Consider the following 21208-nt stretch of genomic DNA (forward strand, 5'->3'; position numbering starts at 1 on the left):
AGCACAAGAGCCAAAGGAACAGGGTAGGGAATGGCCACATGGTCATTCTCCTCTGTAGTTGACATTTTTGATCTAACTAGAAAAAAAAAATCAATATAGTGAACTGAGTCAATCTCTGATGTAATGCTATTAAAATATAATGATGTTAACAGTCACGTTCAGGAATTGACCTAATGCTTCCTGGCAGAACTGAATGAAGACATGACAGCTATATGTTCTTTTGTCCTACAACTAAACTCAGCTCCCCATGCCTCTCACTCCCCTAAGAGCCCCCTCCGTCATTACTAGCCACAGGTAATAAAAACCAACAATGTGACACTGCTAGGGGAAGGCTTCCTGGCCTTCTGGCTGCCTAGTGCAGAGACACTGTACAACCATGATGCAAACCAGGTGTATTCAGAGGCAGGTAAGAGCGAGACATTTGTGCAGCAGGAAGCTGAGCTAAGCTTGCTTAGGGTGGGGAGAAGGTGATTAGTGATACGGGTATGCGTCCACTCATCCACCTCGACGGACCTGCCTGTTGCTGTGGTATGTGCTGAACTCCAGCTTGTGCGGGGTGCTCTGCTTGGAGCACAGATGAGTAAGCAGCTGTATCCCGTGGCAGTGACATGGGTTTGCATGGCCACTACAGCCCGACCTTGTTATTTAAAACCAGTAGATAGTTGCCATGCCAACATGATATCATATACCATATGTGCACATGACCATCAAAAAGACAGAGTTACACCCTTGTGTTAAACTGGATTGTAAATCTGCACATGCAAACATACACACACAAACACAACTAGAGGAATTAGTTGAGGGATTAAAAGCAGCCCTTTCTTCCCAAGAACGTCAGTGATTTTAACTTCACAGCATAGGTAAATAATTTGGGGGGGGGGGGGGGGCACGGTTTAGAAGAGTCTGACTCAGCTTCATGTTGTAAATCTAGTTTTACCGCTGCCTTTCTGTGTGATCCTGAGTGTTCTCAGCTTCCTTCAACCACAGTGCTTTTTGCTTAAAAAGAGGAATAATAACAACTGCTCAGTCCCAGGTGAGGGTGGAGAGGAAAGATTCACACTGAATAATGCTTGTAGAGGTGCTCTGGCTGAGTATCTCTGGTGAAGGGCACTACAGTAGGATAATAACTGTATTGTCAATATGCTGTCGGGAAAGATGGTTTACAGTGACCTAAGGAGTTTTTCTGTAACTACCTAATTTTTGTTTATGTTGCATGGGGTTGATGGAAGTTCACTGCTCTAGACATCAAGGAATGGATTATTTGAATTAGTCAACAGTAATCTGTATTAAAGTTAGGAGCTGCATAATGCAGAACAATGACATCCTCACAAAATGCACAGGGAGAACATAACTCATTTGTGCTCAAGTACAACATATATTGAAAATACCACTTCTTCCTATGTAGATATGTTTGGGTTCTGGCGATGTTAGAGAAGTGTCTGTGTTAAACATCTGGTCTGCTTTTGAGTACTTTGATCAGCATCTGGATGTGATTGAGTTATCAGGTTGGCCAGAAAAGCAGCTGAGGTTGAGAGACAAGAGAGGGGTCAGCTGCTTTTGTATAATTATATATTCTATTTGGACAAGTAGGAAAGTGCCTTTCCATTCAGCAGCCTTCATGAAAGATAAAGGTTTTGTGACAGCACATCACTTGGACAGAATATGAAGCATTGCAGATAAACTAGGATTTTCGACTACAGGGATTATCAAATATTGCAGTGCTGCAAGCTGAGATTTATCAGCTACCTAGCCCCGCTGCCTATTTGCCTTTGCTGAAATCCTTTTGAAGGGTGACAGCATTCATGAACACTAAAACTGTTAAGCAGGCAAAGTACAGAGTCAGGATTTCTTATTACAGGAGAAATGGAACAAAAAAATTGGGAAGATTACAGTGGAAACCATGTCATGGTGAAAAACGAGTGAGGCTTCAGTCTTGGGGAGAACTGGCATCCAGCCTAGTTTAAATTAGATGTTAGGTTTTATTTCTTTTTAAACTTGATCTTGGATTTCCTTCTGTCACCTCATATCCTTTTACGGTCAGTAGCACTGTACCCATGCATATTTATTAGCTTTAGACATATTTTGCAAGTCACCTTCACAACAACTTCTTTTCTTTTCCTGGAAAAACTGGTTGGTTATGTAGAGACTGAATTTGCAAGTCTAATCTTTGGCGTTTATTAACCCTTATTAGTCTGGTTGCTCAATGGACAGATAAGTTTTAAGGCTTATTTGCAATTTAATTTCCTTCTATATATTAATCATAGTCCATACTTCTGTTTAGATTTCATAATCCGGATTCCTTCATACATGAAAATGATCTGCGTATTCAGCATCCTGGGAGAGAAACAGTGGTCCTGCTGTCTGAGAGAGAGCAAGAATTAATTGTTAGTACTATACTCCTTCCTTTCAGGGAGCCACAGGCATGACAAGAGGAGCAGGTTTATATACCTGCAAATATTTTCTTTGCCTTAAGCTCACAGTGAAACTAGAGTAGAAAAGGCAGATACTATTTTTCCTCCCCAGACTAAGACACATCTCTGAACCTGAGCTAGAAGCACTATGTCTATTTGCTTGTGGCATTTCCAGACCTGCTGAAGGCCTAGAAAGTGCAGCCACTAAAACAAACACAGTTCCTTATTGAGGCAGAGGTTGGTGCACTGGGAGACAAGTTGTTGGAATAATCACAGCTGTGGTTTTTTCCATGACAGTGTTCTCATTTACTGGGTCAGTCAGCCACATACCTTGTCTGTGCAAAGGTACAGGGTAATTGCATGTCCTTGGGGAATCAGTAGGACTGTAGGATCTAGATGTAGGAACTTCAGCTTGGATAAGGTTCTCCAATGTTTAAATCAAGTAAAGCTGTGGTTATACTTATTGCAGGGAATGCTGAGAGCTTATTAATAGTGCAGAAAACAACCTGCCATGGACTATACAGTCAAACTTTGTAATCAATCGTGCTTTCAAACGCCTAATTGCTTCCAATTCTGCCATGACAGTCTTCAAGCTGTGCTTACCAAGTCAAGGTTTCAGATAAACCCCTCTGAGTTCCCTGTGAAGACGACTGTTCCCTTTGAGGACAAGAAACTTTTTATCTGCATGGTTGTAACTGAGAAGCTCCTGAACAGATTTTGTTCGCGTTCCCATGTAAACGTCAACTCTGGGCAAACCCGCAGCCACAAAATTTTACACTTCAGGGTTTCAGAGGGACCAGTGGCCTTGTTTCCAGAAGAATAGCCTGAAACACAGAGACTGCCCACAGGCAGCAAGGCCCAAGGGACGGGGCAGCTCCAGGAAGCAGCCCGTGTTCCAGCACTGGAGCAATTCCCACTGCTGCACCAAATTAAGCTCATCATCACTGCTGGGATTAGGTTGGCTAACAGGCATCTCTGACCCTGATTTTCACTTCGAAAAGAAGTCATAGTTGGAATGATTTTGAAAAGCAGGATTTTCTGTACAGTCATAGGGTTTGTGCTGAGCCAGCAGAAATGTCTGCATTAGGTTAGTACTGCTGGATCCCCGGTGGCACGTGGAGCTCCCACCAGGCTTCCAGGCCACAAGAAAGCCCTCATGGCTTTAGCATACAGGTGCATCCACTTGCCACATGCCAACAGCACAGTAAAGGGACTTGTTCAAGCCACAAGATGTAAGGCTCAGTGGAAAAGTAGCCTTGAGTTATCTGGATGCGAAAGAGAGAATTCAGCACCTGTGGCAATGAACAAAGTCGGGCCCTGTTATCAGCTTGGACTGGTGCCACCAGCAGAGACAATCTGCCGTTTCCAATGTGCCATTTCAATTGAAGCTGTTTGGGCCTGACCTGGGAGTGCAATGATGGGATTATCATCACAACAGGCTTGGGAAGCAGGGCTCCCTTCCTGACATTCACTGTTGTCTTTGCAATAAAACTAATCTGATTGTATCCTCCAATTCCCCTTTTTGCAGCACTGCCTGGGAGGGACACACATGATACGATCAAATTCTCTTTTCTGGCATCTCGTGTGCTAACAAGCATTGTCCTACCAGCACTTCCCAGGGTGAGTCGGCTTCCCTAGTTCCTAGGTAACCCATTCCGCCCCCCGCCCCCCCCCCAGTTTTTTAATTAAGCAGAAATTAATTCCACTTCTGTGAACCGCTGGCCACATTCTGCTCCCAGGTACTGATAAAAATGCAGAATTAATCCCTTGCCTGCCAGCACTGGGTGGAACTCCCAACCTCTTCATACCCACAGTGCAGATATTGATCAAGCAGGAATGCATGGCCATTTACTGAAGGGGTGAACTGAGGAGTTCAGAGCAACAGAGGTTTCCTAAGTCGAGGGAGACAAGACAAAAAGAGCTCTCGTTCTTCTTGTTCTTCCAAGGCACAGATTTTTATCATATCACAAAAGCAAGCAGCTGAAAAGATTCCAGTCACAAAGCACCGTGCTTTGAGAATGGGTTAGATTACCTGCCCTTTCATGCGAGACTGACTACTGACTACCGGATGGGATCCGGAATGAAAACAAGTTCTTAAACAGGTTATACATACTGCTATGGCTCACGGCCATTATCAGATGCTGAAGCCTTTTACAAACCTAATTCTCTGTAGGTTCTTCTTGTCATTCCCTGCAAGGGAGCCAGAACATGTGCAGTGTGCAGCTGTATTCAGCCATCATCTCAGATGAACATGACCTTGAAAACCCTGAATGCAAAAACCAGTCCCACTAGATTGGCTCGATGTTGAGTGGCAGAGGTAGTATTTTATTTTTTGAGCACCCCTCCTCAAGGACACTAAAGAGTTTGTAAAACATCACTAAACAAAAACAAAACATCGCCAACAACAAAAATGCAAACCTGCCAAAAAGTAAAACACAGCAGCATTCAAATATCAGAAAACATGAGAGCTAAAGTGCTTGAGATAATTTCTTAACTGTGCACAGTCTGAAGTCAGTCTTCCCTGTATAAATGCTGTTTTTCAACAGCACCTGCCTGGCTGCATAGGTTTCTTCACCAATCTATGGCAGGATAACACTATTAAGCCATTACCCAAAAGGGCTAGGAGCAACTTATTTCTTTCTATCCCTCATACGAAAAGTAAGTTAATAAATAATATTCAAAGAAACACATTTTAAAGTTCAGGCAGCTAAAGTCGGACTTCAAGGAAAGTGACTGTACGGGTTACCCATGCAGTGAAGTCGCTAGCATGGCCTGAAGCTGAACAAAGCTTTGGTGGGATTTATAAAGTGCTGTCTTTTAGTATTTTATGCCTGTCTTTAGTAGTGTTTTTTTCAAACCAGCACCGGGGTTGTGAGTTAAAAAAATTCCAAAATAACAGACCAATTTTCAGTGGATGCTGGAGCCAGACAGACATTGCACAGTGCACACAAACGTATTAAAAAAAAAAAAAAAAAAGAAAAGAAACGAAAAACCCCAAACCCCAAAACCTAACCCAATTATGGTAAAACTTTTCATCCTTAAAAACAAACACCCACCAAGCACCAAGAGCAAATCTGAAAGCAACATCTGCCTCCCGGTTCCCTGGCTCGTTCCAGCAAGGATGGTTACTACATGATACAAGCTCAGCAGCAATGGTTGTGAGCCTGAGCCTGCAGGCACTCAGTGCAAAACTCTCCCGGCGTTCAGCCCCACGGGAGTGATCCAGTTTTCACTGAAGCCAAAGGGAGCTCCCTACAGACTTCAGCAGACTTTGGATTGGCCCCATAGATTGATAGTGGGAGCAGGACCTTGTTTTACAGTCACTGTTTTTCTATCCAGCCATAAAAGCCACCCCCTGAAATTCCTGAAGGGGTTTTCAATCTTCCCCTCCATGCATGCATTTAACATCCATTACAGTTAATAGCAGTTACACATGCATATCAATGGGAGAAAAGTCCCAGTTGAGAGGAATTACTGGTAGTACGAAAAGAAACCCAGTAGAAACCCTGGGAATTGCTGAAGACCCAACTCCCTCGAATAAATCCATTTCCCTGTTTAACCAGCTGGCATCTGCCCGCTGGACTGTAATGCAGGAAGCTCTATAGTGTGTGTTTGTGTGTGCACGGGTGTGTGACGCGCGCGGGGTGAGCAAACGGGCGGCGTTCTGCAGCGCGCGAGCCCGTCGCCAAGCTGCCTCCTGTCGCGGCGTCCCAGCAAGCGTCTCGAGCGCCGGCCATCGCCGCTCTCACTTGTGAGCCGTGTTGTTGTAATCGTCCTGTGCCACGGCCGGCAGGGAATGGTCTATCCTGAACTCTTCCTCCAACCCGCCAGGCGCCTTCACTGCATCCCCTCGGGCTGCAGGTTGGTGACTGTCCGCGCCGCTCCCCTCCGGCCCCAGGATCTGTCTCTGCACCAGCTTGGAATAAAGGCCTCCTTCTTCCATCAGCTCCTTGTGCGAGCCCTGCTGCACCACGCGGCCCTTGTCCAGCACAATGATGTTGTGTGCCTTCTCGACAGTGCTCAGCCTGTGAGCTATGACAAGCACCGTGTGGTTCCGCAAGTCGCCATAAATCGCCTGCTGAATCTGCGTGGAAGGAAAAGACGTTAGTGTCCGAGTGTCCCTGGCTCCACTTCGGAAGGGAGAACAGCAGCGTTGTGGTCTGTGTTAAGAAACCTCTGGACAGGAGGTTTGCTCTCCTCTGGCTACGCAGCGGCCACGAGACTCCCTGCAGCACTACCAGCACCAGCACGTCCATCCCAGCTCCCGGCTTTCGCCGTGCAGCCCAAAAGACTGTCTCAGTCCAGCCAGCCTGCAGGTGCGGTATGCACACAGGTCTGATCCTGCAAGCTGGGTCTTGTTAGAGCTGGGCCCCAAATTTGGAAGCCACATGGTGTTGGCATGGACTGCAGGAAGCCAATACCTGGTAAACGCATCTGCTCAGAAAAGTGGGGCTATTTCCTGGGTGTATCAAGGCAGAGCAAGAGAGAGTTGTTTTCCAGCCAAGAGACAGACAATAGCACTAAGGTCTAAAGGCAGGCAGATGGCCACCAGACACATTTCACGTTGGCAACCCTGGCTAGCCAAAACCAGCCCCTGGCTGGCATGAGATACCACATACGTGGCTGAGGACCTGTGAGTCAGCGAGCTGTTCCAAGGTCAGATGCTTGCACTGGCCCACACTGTGGACCAGCAGCACTCATCCTCTGGGACCGGGAGACACATCCTCACGTCTCAACTTTGAACTAGCTTTCCCTCATGTCATTAAACCAGTGAGGCCAAACTGCTACTGGTAGAGCTGTTTGGTTGTCATGTCCCAGCCAGATAAACCAGCTTAGTTCACAGAAAGCTCAGTGCCTTTCTTGCAAACGTGGCTTCTTTGGTGCCTCAGCTGGGATTTTATCTCAGGCAGTCCTACTCTCCCCCTGCTGCAGTACCATTTTTTAGGGTCTTCCTCCTTATTCTGTCCTAAAAGGCTGCAGAGTTGCTGTATGCCAATTAACACTTTCCATATATAAAAAAAATCGGCAGAGATCCCTATCTCATCAGGTTTGTCAGGTGCTGGCTGCTGTGAGTACAGGATTATTCCCTTCTTGGTAGCTACAGCAGTGTTGGAAGCAAATTCCTGCTCAGGAATTAGCGTCTTACCCAAACCTCTGATTGCACCACGTCAAGACTAAGCTTGTCCACAGGCTGGAAACTGAAGCTACAGTCTTTCCTCCAAACCCAGATTGCCTATTTGGCCCAAACACCCGAGTCACCCACTCACCGCATGTTCGCTCTCTGCATCCAGCGCGCTCGTGGCTTCATCCAGGATTAGGATGGGAGGGGTTCGGATCAAGGCCCTGGCAATTGCCACTCTCTGCTTCTGGCCACCTGACAGCTGGGCTCCTTTTTCACCTGCCTCTGTTGGGTCAAGGGAGAGAGGCAGGGGTCAAAATAAAAATCAAGAGCTGCCATCAAGTTCAGCTCCCAGCCACAGCATCAGGATGGTGTCATGCTTTGAAGCAAAGAGCAGGTAAACACTTCTGCTCACTTGGCAGAGCGACTTAAATGAGTAAAACATCCCCAAGGCTGCAGTCCTTCCCCACAGCAGCAAGTTCTCCACTGTTGTTCCAGGGTTTGAGTGACTGATGCTCGAAGAAACAACACAGAGAAGTCCCTGAGCCTGGGAGATCATCCAAACCCCGAGCCCCCCCTGGCTCTGCCCATGCAGCTGCATCTCTGCCATCTCTCCCTGCAAGTCAGGCTCTGGAGGGCGTGCAACCGAGGCAGCAGTGAGGGGAAAACGGGACTTCTCTGCTGGCTCCCATAAGCACGAACCATCATCAGTCTGACCTCACAAAATCCCACTGTCACTAACACATCAGCTTTTATTACTATGGATTTATCACAGGTTTATTTTCTTCCTCTGCAGGTGGGGTGGTACACAGCTAACCGCTTGGGTTCTGGCCTTTTCTCCTGATTGCTGCCCTGAAAAATGGTGAGACTGCCAGTGCCACATCTCCATAACACTGCCAGGCACCAGGAGCTGGACCAGTCTGGATGGGATGGGGGACACTCACCCCGCTGCCACAGAGCAGCAGCAGAAACAGTCTCCTGGGATGCCCCAAAAGGCCGCCAGGGTGCTGCACCTCTCCATGTAGCTGCTCTACGCCATCACCAAGCTGCCACGAACTCGTGTCCGTCACTATCTGCCTGACTTTCCACCCAAGTGGAGAGTCTCTGCCTTCCCTAGGTGATGCTTTCCAAGTGCATTGAAGGAGGGATTTTGGTACCTGTGTGGTAGCCATCTTGTAACTCCGTGATAAAGGCGTGCGCGTTGGCCTTCTGGGCAGCCTGAACAACCGACTCAAAGGAGGCTGAGGGTAAGCCGTAAGAAATATTATCTGCAATAGAGCGGGCGAACAGCACCGGCTCTTGGCTCACCAGGGAGATCTGCAGAAAGGAAGGGAAGAGCAGGGGGTTGGAAGCAGAAGACGCGCCGGCCAGTATCTCGGATCATCGGCATTTGTTGCTGCTGGGTAAGGACTCAAATGGGCAGAGCCCCACCATTAAATCACAATACAGAAGTGCCTCAATGTGAGCTTCCAGTGAGGATGCTAATGATGGGGTGCCCAGGGGCAGCCCCAGCCCAGTTTGCATCATCTGCTGGGAAGCCATTTTGCAGAAAAGAAACCTGATGCAGTGCTGGTACTTTGGCATCTGGGACGGGCTTCCTCCCTGAAGACCCTGCTGTGTCTTTGCTCCAGACCTGTCATCCCTGTCACTGTTTGCTCTTCCCAGAATGGCAAACCAGTTGCTGGGACAAGGCAGGCTGGAGAGACCCTCTCCCAGGCTCTTGCTGATTTTCCATTCAAGGCCAGTAATCATGCTTCGGCCACGCGAATGAGCCCTCCTGAATCTTTTAATCCAAAATTAGCAAGTTAGGGACATAGCTGCTGCAATTCCTTAATTGCTTAGCAACAGCCTCCCTGTCCTACCTTAGAGCCGTTGCTGCTCACTCTCGCATTCAGCCTGCTTTGTCAAACCCTCAATATTGACATAAATTGAACCCTCCAAATTATTGCTCAGAACTGGGCATGAAGACAGCCATCAGGACACAATCATATTTTAATTGACTTCTCCCCATGCTCCTAACACCACACCAGGCTTTCTAAACTGAAAGACTAGCTTGTCTTTTAATTTTCGCTCTGTACGGGCAGGGAATGTGAATTAGTCACACTGACTTTGGCTTTCCAGCCCGTCTCTGATCAATTGTTTTCACGTTTTCCTGCTGATTGGTGAGGCCATTCGCTCTGGGGGCAAACAAAGAAGGCAGTTACTTGCAGAGGAGATGAAGGGTGATCTGTGCTGACACACAGACGAGAGCTGAGGGGCCCAAACCCCTCTCCTAGGCAAACCACCCAGCCCCTTTTGTGCTCCAGCTGCTGCCAGGATCCAGAGAGGTTTAACTCCCCATTACCTGAGAATTAATTTAAGATCTTAAGGTAGAAAGTGCTGGAGGAATGCAAAACTCTTTTTCTAAACCCAATTTAGATGGTAATTAATCCAATAACCAAAACCACATTTCTACTGCGTTGGCCAAAAAATACAAAACAAAACATGGTTTTTGTTCTGTTTTTGGAAGGCTTCCCCCTCTGCATGAAACCACTCTCCATCCCTTTCCCTTCCGCCCCCACGAATTATCTGAATTCATTTCCTGGACCACCTCCAGCCTTCAGTTTTCTGGACATTGCAGAAGTTGCCAGAGCAAATCCAAAGCAACATGCAACACTACCATCCATCCCCTCTGATCACAGCAGGCAATAGCTAGAATACACGTTATCAGTCGCTCGTACCACTGAGTGCAGGTACTTGTGATCGTACATATTAATGGGACGCCCGTCCAGCAGCACCTGCCCGTCTTCCAGAGGGTAGAAATTCTCCAGGATGTTGACACAGGAGCTCTTCCCGCTCCCCGAAGGACCCACCAGCGCCGTCACTTTGCCGGGGTGCAGGGTGAAGGACACATTCTGCAACATGGATGGTAGAGCATGCTCAGGTCCTGGCTCTTCCCAGTGTCCTGGGGCAGCAGCTTTGGCACTACTCAAGAAAGGTAGCCAAAAATCCAGCCACAGTGACCCTCCACCTTGGTGATGTGCCACATCAGCCATCTCTCCTGGCTCTGAGGGAACAAGAAGCCTCCAAAATGGCTTCAAATTTGCCCACTGATGTAGCAGGACCTCTAAAAACTGCAAAGCAAACTAACTTCTTTGCTGCCTCCCCCTGCCTCATGACCCCAGCCCCTCTCCCATGGAAACAGTCCGAGGCAGCTTGGCACACAGCCCTGTACCATGCTGATGTGTTTAATGCCTGAGTGGAAAACAAGGGTTTTATTAATAAATCTCATTCCTTGTAAGGAAGGCCAGCCCTAAACACCCGCTGTTCCTTTTAATCTGTTTTCCAGCATGCCATTGAGCCTGCCTTCACGCATCTCCAAAAGGGCAGCTGACATTTCCTGCAGGCCAGGGATCAGTTATTGCTGCAATGGAGAAGCAGAGCGTGATGCCTTGTGGCGGGGAGGGCTCTGCACCCGTGAGGCTCACCTGGAGGACCTGTGTTGCAGAGCGAGTGCGGTAGGAAAACGTCACATTTCTGAACTCCACCTTCCCATCCACATGGTCTGGGGCCAGGGACCCATCATTCACCATCGTTGGCTTGCGGTCGATGAACTCAAACACCTTCTCGGCAGCTCCCACTCCCTGCATCAGGCCGCTGTAGACAGAGCCGATGGACTGGAAGGGAAGAGGCAATGGTGAGACCTTCCCATGCAATGGAAAAGTCAATCAGTGCCACTCCTAAGGAGAATGGTTGAAGCATTCCCAAGTCTTCTATCATCTGACATTAACTACAGTCATCACACACAGGAAAAGAAAGCTCTTCCCCCTCTGCAGGGTATGGAGGGGATATATGGATGTATCCAGGGAAAGGGAATCTAAGGGGGTTTTGTGCATGGGTAGACTCAGAGGGGAACAGAAGAGGTAAACACATGGATTGGAATAGAAGACATGTGCCAGGAGATACTTCCAAACTTCCAGCAAAATCCTCTATTTGTCTCTCTTTGCTCAGGACCAGCAGCTCCCCAACCCAACAGAGTCCACGTACAGCAGCACACTGCACCAGCCCCCAAGGGTGGCTGGTTCACTCCCTAGCACACATGTCTCAAACGCAGAGCAGCTCCAGGCTGGACCCTTCTAGACAACCATCTGGCAGCTGATAAGGCTGTTCCCTTCTGGGATATGGTCCTAGTGGATTTACCATTGCACTTTCCCAACTACAACCGCTGCAAGCTGACACCAGCTTCCCTGGAATAAAGCCCCATCACGTCAGCTCTTTTCAATATTAAGCCCAGAGCTGCAGAACAGCTTGTACTGCAACTGCCCCTCCCATCAGGAGAGAAAAAAACCCACCAAACCAAACCAAACCCACACCAAAACCACAGCCTGGAAACACCACCAGAGCCTGCAGTCATCTGAACAGATGGTGAGAGCCAGGCAAGCTGCCTCCAGCTTTGCTCTGCCGCTGCACAACGGCTGAAGCACCGCCGAAACCATGCTTGGCTGCGAGGAAACCTCGACTTGATCATTTCTGCCTCGATTAGCCAAGCTTACGCCTTTGCAAGGGAAAGGCAGCCCTTGGTGGGCTCTACCATCCCACCCACAATCCCATCTTGCTAACACACTGCCAACGCAGCAGCTTGCAGCCTATTCCAGGAAAAAAAAAGTAATATAATTAAGTTTTTAATGAAACCTGAAATTTAACAGGCAGCTTCATAATCCCTGCATCCTTCACGCCAGGAAACATGCTTGGGAGGCAGCCAGGACTTTGCCCTTCAGTGGGGCTAGCCTGAACCTTTTGGTCCCGATTGCCTTTTTGGGGGATGAGCTGCTCTGGGCACGTTCAGGTTGCGAGGCCACAGCAGGAGGGGAGTGGTGATCAGAGGGGAAAATCAGCCCACCGGTGGGCAAAGCCACAGTGCCAAGGAAGTGCATCACAGGAAGGTCAACACTGGATCTAGCCCTGTGACTGCCCTGGGACCTTCTGGAAGATAAACATCATCTTGATATGGGGTAGCCCAGAATGATAAAACAGACTCACCTCCATGCAGTCTCCTAAGACGAACTCGTAAATGATGAAGGATATCAGGTTTCCACTTGTCATTTGCCCTGAGATCACAAGGTGCCCACCATAGTAAAGGATGCTGACCTGGACCACCAGGAGGGTCAGCTGAAAGCAAGAAAACACCCTAAAATCAGCAAGGACAACTGGTATTTTGGTGCATTTGTAATTACTCACACAACAGCCCACAATTCATGTGCTGACATTTATTCTTTGAGCTCCGAACTGAGCATCCCTGACAGCGCACAGCTGACAGCCCTGGCAGTAAGCATGTATATAAGAAGGGAAAAGAAACTCAAGTACATGGGCTGATTTAAGGAGCTGGGCTGGCATCTTTCAACAAAACAGAAGTCCAGAGGCACAACAGCCGAGGAGGGAGAATTCAACTGAAATTACAGAGCATCTCATGAACTTCTGTCTTGGACTAATGTCCTCAAGCGTAATAATCTATGCTCAAATTATCCAACACATGCAGTCACCTCACCACTAAAATAAACTTTCTGTTATGTGAGTGTGACACAGTTTAATTTAGAACACAAAATCAAGCCAAGAGTTAATGCAAAAAATCCTCCTTGCCTGTACAAGTCCCTGAAGCATAACCTCAACTCTTGCCTGAAATCAGTGTGGGGGGTACCACCTACTCCAGAAAGGAGACAGATCAGCTCTGGTATGACAAATACCAGCCCCTGCCTTTATTCAGCTAGTTTTGTTCCATGCTGCCCAGGTGCTCAGAAAAGCAGCAATGCCCTGGTGCTCTGTGCGATGTTTGTGGAACAGGCTGTAAATTCACACAGACAAAAATACTGGGGGAAAAAAAATCCTCCTCTATTGCTCTGCTGTGATCTGACCTTAAGATCCTGTGTTCCCTCTGAGAAAGACTCTACCAGGGCTGTGCTAAATCCATCGGCTTCTTTCTACATGAGCCCTGCAGGAGCACTTTTTGAGGGTTTTTGCCTTCTTTGGCTCGGCGGGATCTGTGCTGACCCAGTTCACGCTCTGGCTTCACCTGGGAGCCCAGGAACAATGCTAAAAATGTTCTGATTTTGCTTTCAGACTTGGGAAGCCATAAAGTCTCCCATGGCTGCATGAGGGCACCATAACTCACAAACCCTTCACCAGAGGCTATGTAGATCCTTGAATGTGTAGAGATAAGGGCAGCCTCACGTGAGGGTTTTGCACAGCCTTAGTTATCAGCCGATGCAGGAGAAGTCCCAAACCATCTAGTCTTAAATTATGAAATAGGATTTTGTAAAAAAAACCAAACAACAAAACCTGCAAAATACCCCAAACCCCAGCATCCTCCCCCTGCCACCACCCACACGCAGAAAATCTCCATTTCTGAGCAGAAGCTCAACCAACGCCACGGCTGTTTCCCAGCCGGAGCCCCGGAGATGAGCTGGCACAGGCACGCAATGCAGCAACACAGAAGCACGGGGTTTTCCACGACCTTGAGTGGTTATCAATTATATTCTTATTTGCAAGAGAAAACAGACTGTTCGGTGGCACGATGCAGCGCTGCCCTAAGGGGGAATGGAATATATTTTCTGATGAGTGGAAAAAAGTAATAATCAAGAGACAGAGGATTACTGGCAGCGGACATCAAGGCTAGGCTCACACGGCAAAGCTCCCTGGAAGCGGAGAAGCAGCACATGCATTGTGCCATGAGCATTTTGGGATCTGAAGCAATGTCCCCTGCCTGTCCCTAGCCCTGTGTAGGGAAACCCCGGTGCCGGCCACCTACCCCGCTTGACCAGATGTAGTAGGTGTAAGCCATGGCCTCCCGCTTGTTGAGTTTGTACACCTGCTGCAGCTTCTGCCAGTATACGTTTGCCTCTACCTCCTCGTTGGCAAAACTGCGGACAGTCTTCATGGCGGAGATGGTCTCCTCGGCAGTGTTGTTGGCCTTGGCCAGGGCATTCTGCACATCCTTGGAAAGCTTCTGCAGGGAGCAGGGGGAGGCAGAGGGGGCTCAGCAGGCACCAGGCTGCCCGTGGCACATCTTCCCACACGCCCCGGGCTCTGCTGGGCTCGGGCAAAGAAGGCATGGTGACATTTTCCAACGCCATGGGCAACAAGGCTGAGCACTGGGATATATCCCACACCTTAGGACAGCCTGGGACGCTGTGCCAGGAGGAGAACAGATTCATTGTGCTGTCCCCAAGGAGGGACCTGGGCTGCAGGAGGTGAAGTGCCATGTCCAGGGCCACTTGGGAAGCCTGCGGCAGAGCTGCTGCTCCCAGTGCCCTGACGGGACAGGGTCAGCCTGGCCCAAGGAGCCCTTCCAGGAGTTTCCAAGTCAGGGACAGGTCTGGAGACCAAGGGCAGCTCCACTCCTCCCACGAGTGCCTGACCTGCAGGAGGAGGTGCGGCCAGGCAAGGCAGCACCCGAGGACCCTGTTTTGGCAGGACCTGTGCACGCTGTGTCCCTGGCGCAGTGGAAAAGCACCAATAACTGACGCAGGGAGCACCACTGCAGGACTCACGTGGTTCATGTGATGCGGCATTAGGGACAGCCCTTGAACCACATTAGCCCTGGGCAGAGGGAGGGAGCTCGGCACTGGGTTTAACCCCCACCGAGTCACGACAAAGGGAGAGGAGAGATTGCACGAGGACAGGTAGGTGCATACAGGACATCCCACATCCGAGCTACCTCTTCGGTCAGACCCCAGATGCTTCCACTCCTTAGCATGAAGCAAGGTAAGAGCCGAGGCCACGCTTGCCTGCCCATACAGGTTTAATGCTGCCTTCCCATCCCCGCTGCCAGTGGCAAAGCACTCGAGCATCAGTCCCACCAGCTCCAAGGCCACCCACAATCTCCATGATGGCTTCACGAGGGGAACAGCCCAGTGCTGTGGCACACCGTGGCCATGCCAGCTGCTCCTGCCTACCTTGTAGTACTTCCCATAGACATCAGACACCAGCATGATGATGGGGAAGCCCATGAAGGTGACGAGCGAGAGCTTCCAGGAGAGGCTGAACATGAAGAAGATCACCCCCGTGGCCTTCACCACGTTGCGCAGGAAGATATTGATGTTCTGGGAGACCAGGTCGCTCACGATGGTTGTGTCCGACGTCAGGCGGGAGATGACATCCCCTGCAGCAGCGACGGAGTGGGGAAGGGGAGAGTGGGGACATGTCACCACAGCAGGTCACTGCCTAGCCGCATCCCATGTCCCGTGCCTGGGGCGAGATGGATCTCCCCATTCAACCCAGCCCCTCACTGGGGGTCTGAAAGGTGGCATGGAAGGGGAGCAACTCTCCACCACTGTGGATGCAAAGCAAAACAGAGGAGCTTGAATGGCTGCATGCACGAGGGACATGAAATGCATCCGAAGGCACGAGCTACATCCCTGGGTCACCAAGGATGGCTGCAGGACAGCAAAGGGGACTGCAGCAGCACCCTACACTGGAGGGCACCCCATAGGCACACAAATGGGCAGCAGGTGCTTGGGTGGAGTGTTTGCTGGGCTGCTGAATGCACCTCCAGAGCTGTCAACCCAACCCCAAGTTCATTTCTAAATGACATCAGGAGCCCTCCAGGAGCTCACCAGGGACTGCTGGCACCTTTCTTCGCTGTCCTGGCAGGACCAGCCAGGGCCAGGCACAGTATGCCCTGCGGAGGAGCATGACGTGGCTTTGGAGAGGGCTGTTTGGGTTTAGCCACGTGCCCTGCAGCCTGGAGACAACCCAAGTGGCCTTGAGGACATGGGTCCAGCTACTAAGGGGTGAAGCTCCTGCTGTGCCCTTTGGTGGAGCTGAACATTACAGCCAGCAAACATCACCCTGGGTTCCTAATACTTGTCCTGTGTTTGCATACGGCTGAATTCTCATGCTTTTGTGTAAGTCCAGGGTTACCCATATCCCACTTACAATAACATCTCTGGTGTCCTCAGCTACCAGGGCACTGTGCAGTGATTGCTAAATATGGCAACAGCCTCAAAACTAAAAATACTGCCGAGATGAAATTAAATGTGCGACAAGTTACAGTGGGCTGGGACCACACCAGAGCAGCATGGACCGGGACAGGACTGATTTGCAAGCAGAGAAAGCAACAAGCACACCCAGCAAGCTTCACACGTCTGAGGTTTCTCATGCCTGGAGCAGAGCTGGAGAGCGGCTGACCAGCAGGCACTGATGGGAGGTACCAGAGGAGGAAAGTAGGTGTTTTGGGGATGACTGGTGATAAGCACGTCAGCACTGGGACTGCTGGGTATCAGGCTGATCGGTGGCAATGGGATATCCCCAGGGTGGTGGGCAATCCTGTCCCAACCCCATGGTGGGAGGTAACCAAAAGGGAAGAGCTTTCTGCCACTATTTCTAAACATGAGCACTTGTGTGCTGTCTCTGGCTGCCCCCAGTCTGCCGCGTGCTGGTAGGGCAAGGCAAGGGGAAAAAAACACCGGGATGGGATAGAGGTGTTAGAGCAAATCCGGGAGAAAGAGGAACCAACCTGTGCGATTCTCATCAAAGAAACTCATCTCCTGAGACACCAGCGACCTGAAGAGGCAGTTGCGAAGGCGAATGTTCAGTCTTGCAAATATGAGCGTAAAAACGCCGCCCCGGATACCTGCGGCAAATGAGCTAATTGCAGATAAGAAACGTTATAGACCAATGGACATGAAACCCGCTCCTCAGCAACACAAACACCCCGACGCCAGGGCCAAGGGCTTGGGCAATGCTGCGCTGGTACCACTTTCCACCCCGGGAAGTGATGGCTAAACCAGCCCACACCTCTTCTGCATGCTACCAGCACAGGGATGGCTGGTCCTAACCCCAGTAGTGACGAGCTTTGGGAGGAGATGCAGCGCTGCCGGGACAGTGTTCCCCAGGGACCCCGTTCCCTGTATCTGCTCCTGCTCCTGCTCCTGCTCCCCCTCCACCAGCAGACAGACTTGGAGTGCTACGCAACGGCCTTGTGACTGCCACCACGGCCTCTCTGCACCGTGACGGCGCAGAGAAATCAAAGTGCATTCCTGGGGTCTGGCAGGGACCTGGCGGAGCAGCTGCAGGTGAGACAGCCCATGCCCACCGCTACCACGAGTTCCTGCAGGAAAACCCCAAACTCCTTGTCAGGGCCAAAACCAGACCCTGCGATTACCTTCCTATGGCGAGCAGTGACATGACCAGCACTGCTGTGGAGAAGCGGTCCATGCTCTTCTGTACCACGATGCCGTCGATGGCCAGCCCCGTGTAGTAGGGCAGGAAGGTCTCTCCTGCCGGACAAGCACAGGACATGGGGTTTCAGCCCCACCATGCAGGATCAGCACAGGACCTGTATTTCCAACTGCGATGGCCCATGGACAACCCCATCCCCACTACGGAGATGCTTGGCCATTGTACGAGATGTCGCAGGAGGTGCAGCCCCTAGTGGCACATAGAGATGTTTCATTTCCCAGTGTATTTTATCCCCTATTGTGTATTTTTTTGCCCCATTGCATTTTTTACCCAGCCCATGCAGGACGTGCCACACAGCACCCCCAAAACAGCAACCCTGCGGTGCTACCAAGCCCCCCCCATGGCTCCTTCCCTCCCGGTGAGGATGGGAGCACATTGCAGCCCCCCCTCCCCGGTCCCTTCGCTCACCCAGCGCAGCCACGAGGAGGAAGAAGGAGGCGATGCCCAGGAAGAAGGCATCCGGCTTGGTGTAGGACAGCAGTTTATGGATGGTGGGACCTGCTGCCTCCTCCCGCTTGTCCCGTGGGGTGCCCCCGTCGCAGCTCTCCTCCACCTCGGCACGGGACTCAGAGCTGGGCCCCAGCGCCTCACGGGAGGAGGTGACACAGGCCAGCAGCTGCCACAGCCCGAAGGTGGCCACCAGTGCCACGTAGGTCCAGGCAAAGAGCCCCCAGAACCAGGGGTCCCTGATGGTCCTCCGCACCTCCGAGTAGAGCAGCAGCTTCACCATCATGTAGATGCCCATGAGGAGGCAGACGACGGCGATGAAGGTCCGCGATGCCCTGAGGCGCCGGGGGCCATAGGCCGTGTTGGTGGCCACCCTGATGGCGGCCCCCAGCAGCACACAGCTGCGGTACAGGCAGCCCCCCCAGATGTCCAGCAGTGAGTTGAAGATGTTGAAGTGCTTCAGGTCCTGCAGGACATCCCGGCCACCCCGGCCGTGGGCGTAGAGCAGCGTGGTCACCACCACATCGGCCCCGCTGAATGCCAGCGTGCTGGCCACCGCCTTCCAGGCACGCATCCTCACTGCTGGGCTGGGGCCGGGGGGGGGTCACCGAGGTGGTGGTGGGCAGCCCTAGCACGGGGAGGACGTGGTCATGTTGGCCTCTGCTGCAGGGCAAGAAGAGGGGGATGGGGTTGTTATGCACCCTAGGGAGGTGGCGGGGAAGGGGAAGCAGGATGCGGGGACCAACTGTGTCAGCTCCCCACCAGCCCGTCCTGACCCCAGACACCACTATCTACTCCTTCCTCCCCTCCCCTGCTGCATACGCTCCAAGATATTTCATAAAATGAGAAGCACAAATGAAGACAAGCTTTCCTCTCAGAAGTCTCCACCCATCCGGAATCCCAAAGCAGAAATCTGCACATCTTGGTGGGAATCTTTGTCCCCACTTGCTGTGGCTGCTGCGAGGCCAGCTGGGAGGTCCCCAGCAGCTGGGTAATGCTGGGACATCTGTGCAGCTCGCGTGTCCTGCGCTACAGGGCTGTGTTGGTGTTAAAATTGGACATTCGGGATCTGAGAGTCCCTCCCCACCTTTCCAGCACAAAACTGAAACCGAGCACTCAAACAAAACCGTATGGAAGCAGAAGGGAGAGCAGCTCAGCTTTGTAACAGACCCCCCTCATCAAAAAAAGAGTAAATCATAGGTACAGCAGCCTGTCACACCTTGCTGTCCCCAGCCCTCTTAAATATTAATTTGGGGTAACCTACTAAACCTACTGCACTGTCAGTGTGCAATTCAGCGACACAACAAAAAATCCCAAGAGGAAGTTAAAAAGGGGTTGGAAATCCACAGCTGGGTCCCGTGGGAGAGGGAGGCTTCAGCATGGGATGCCACCTTTACTGTTGCCCATGGGTCTGACTGGCAGCAGCGATGGTGGAGCTGGATCTGAATTGACACAGAAAAGGGCAAAAATCTCGACTTCTTTTAAGCCAAGTGAGCTGCTCACCTGCTCCTGTGCCATGCCCAGAGGTGCCACGCGTCGGCACGAGGGAGGTGCCCGATCCTCAGATTCATGCTGGCCAAGCAGCTCATGACAGCGCACGGTGCGGAAGGCATGGCACAAAGGATGCCGTGTGCTGGCCACGCTCCGGCCTGCGTGACCGCAGCCGCCTCCGCAGCCGCCCGAAAGCAAACCACGGGGGAAAGGGCAGTCCTCGGCACTGGCCAAGCAGCATCCTTGGCCGCGAGAGGCTCGGTGGTTGGGCAGGTGGGATAAAAAGAGCTAAAAAGTGGAGGAAAACGGGGCAGAGGCTGCAATCTGGAGAAGAAAAGGGGTTTATGGGGTGGGTGGGGAAGGAGGGATGGAGGCGAACCAGAGCAGCGGTGTCAGGGAGGAGCTGGACACGCTTCCCAGGGTGCTCGCCGCTGCCATCCGCTGCAAAGCTGCGCGGATCCGGCCCGGTGGAGAAGGAGGAGGAGGGAGAGGAGGAAGAAGAGAAGGAGGAGGAGGAGGGAGAGGAGGAAGAGAAGGAGGAGGAGGAGGGAGAGGAGGAAGAGAAGGAGGAGGAGGAGGGAGAGGAGGCCGCCACCGCCGCTCCCTGCCACCCGCAAAGGTGTCCCCAGCTACAAAGCTGAAGGTCCCCAGCCTCGCCCCTGCTTCCCCCCCCGTACGAGATGCTCCTCCCGGGGAAGACACCCGAGAAGGGCCGTGCCCGCCATAGCAAGGCACAGACAGACGGACGGACAGACGGACATACACACACACACACGGTTTCTCCCTTTGCAGCGCAATGACAACGCAGCCCCGACCCGCCCGGACGGCATCTTACCGGCGGCGATAGCAGCAACGGGGATCGGCCCGGCCCGGCCCGGCGGCGCGTCCCGGGAACAAGGTCGGCAGGGGGCGTGGCTTCCGTGCTAACCACGCCCCACCACCGCCACGCCCCCTCGCTGCGGCGCGGTCCCGGCCCCGCCCGCGGTTTAACGGGGCAGGGCGGGAGCGGGGGACCGGGACCGGGCACCCCCCCCCGGCGGGTGCACTGCCCGCCGGGGGGTACCCGGCCCCCCGCTCCCGCCCTGCCCCGACCCAGCAAAGGCAGCCCCAGGGTTCTCGCCAGCTTAGAAAGTTGCTTTTTTTTTTTTTTCCCAAAAATAAATTGTTTGGGTTTTTTTTTATTTTTAATTTGTATATTATTTTATTGGTTTTATTTAATTTCTGCAGCAGAGGGGGAAAATACAACACACAAGTTGGCTTTAAAAACAACCAGGACAAGGGCTCAACATCGTTTTTTTAAATTAACCCCTAAACAGGGTCTCAACAGGGGTTTAAATTAACCCCTAACACAGAAAGGGATCCAGTTTCAAGAAATCCAGCTTATAAATTATTTTTCCCCTTCAAGTCCCCACGCCAGCTCTGCAGAGATATTAGTGCTCAGGCTCCTCCCTGGGCAGCATCTGTGCATCCAGCTGGGCTATATAGGTGAGAGAGGGGCTGGTCGGTATCATTATCCCAAAGTTTC

The 21208-nt window shown here is 51.4% G+C and overlaps 1 protein-coding gene across 4 annotated transcripts; it reads right to left on the bottom strand.

Moving 5' to 3' along the window:
- Positions 1–4709: 4709 nt before the first annotated feature.
- ABCB9 (ATP binding cassette subfamily B member 9) lies at positions 4710–20705 on the bottom strand. Of its 4 annotated transcripts, none has more exons than XM_069794784.1 (12): positions 20519–20705; positions 18154–18855; positions 17669–17783; positions 17021–17151; positions 15459–15664; positions 14312–14509; positions 12550–12678; positions 10998–11186; positions 10251–10424; positions 8688–8847; positions 7679–7815; positions 4710–6495 (listed from the first exon to the last, which is right to left on the bottom strand). In XM_069794784.1, the coding sequence occupies exons 2-12, from the start codon at positions 18764–18766 to the stop codon at positions 6157–6159; spliced, it is 2391 nt and encodes a 796-aa protein (XP_069650885.1). In that variant the 5' UTR covers positions 18767–18855; positions 20519–20705; the 3' UTR covers positions 4710–6156. The 4 variants fall into 4 exon arrangements, with proteins under 4 accessions (XP_069650885.1, XP_069650883.1, XP_069650886.1 ...); XM_069794782.1 differs by having other exon boundaries at positions 18154–19971; XM_069794785.1 differs by having other exon boundaries at positions 19696–20705.
- Positions 20706–21208: the final 503 nt, after the last annotated feature.

Source organism: Haliaeetus albicilla, chromosome 10, assembly GCF_947461875.1.
Source record: "Haliaeetus albicilla chromosome 10, bHalAlb1.1, whole genome shotgun sequence".
Classification (NCBI taxonomy): Eukaryota; Metazoa; Chordata; class Aves; order Accipitriformes; family Accipitridae; genus Haliaeetus; species Haliaeetus albicilla.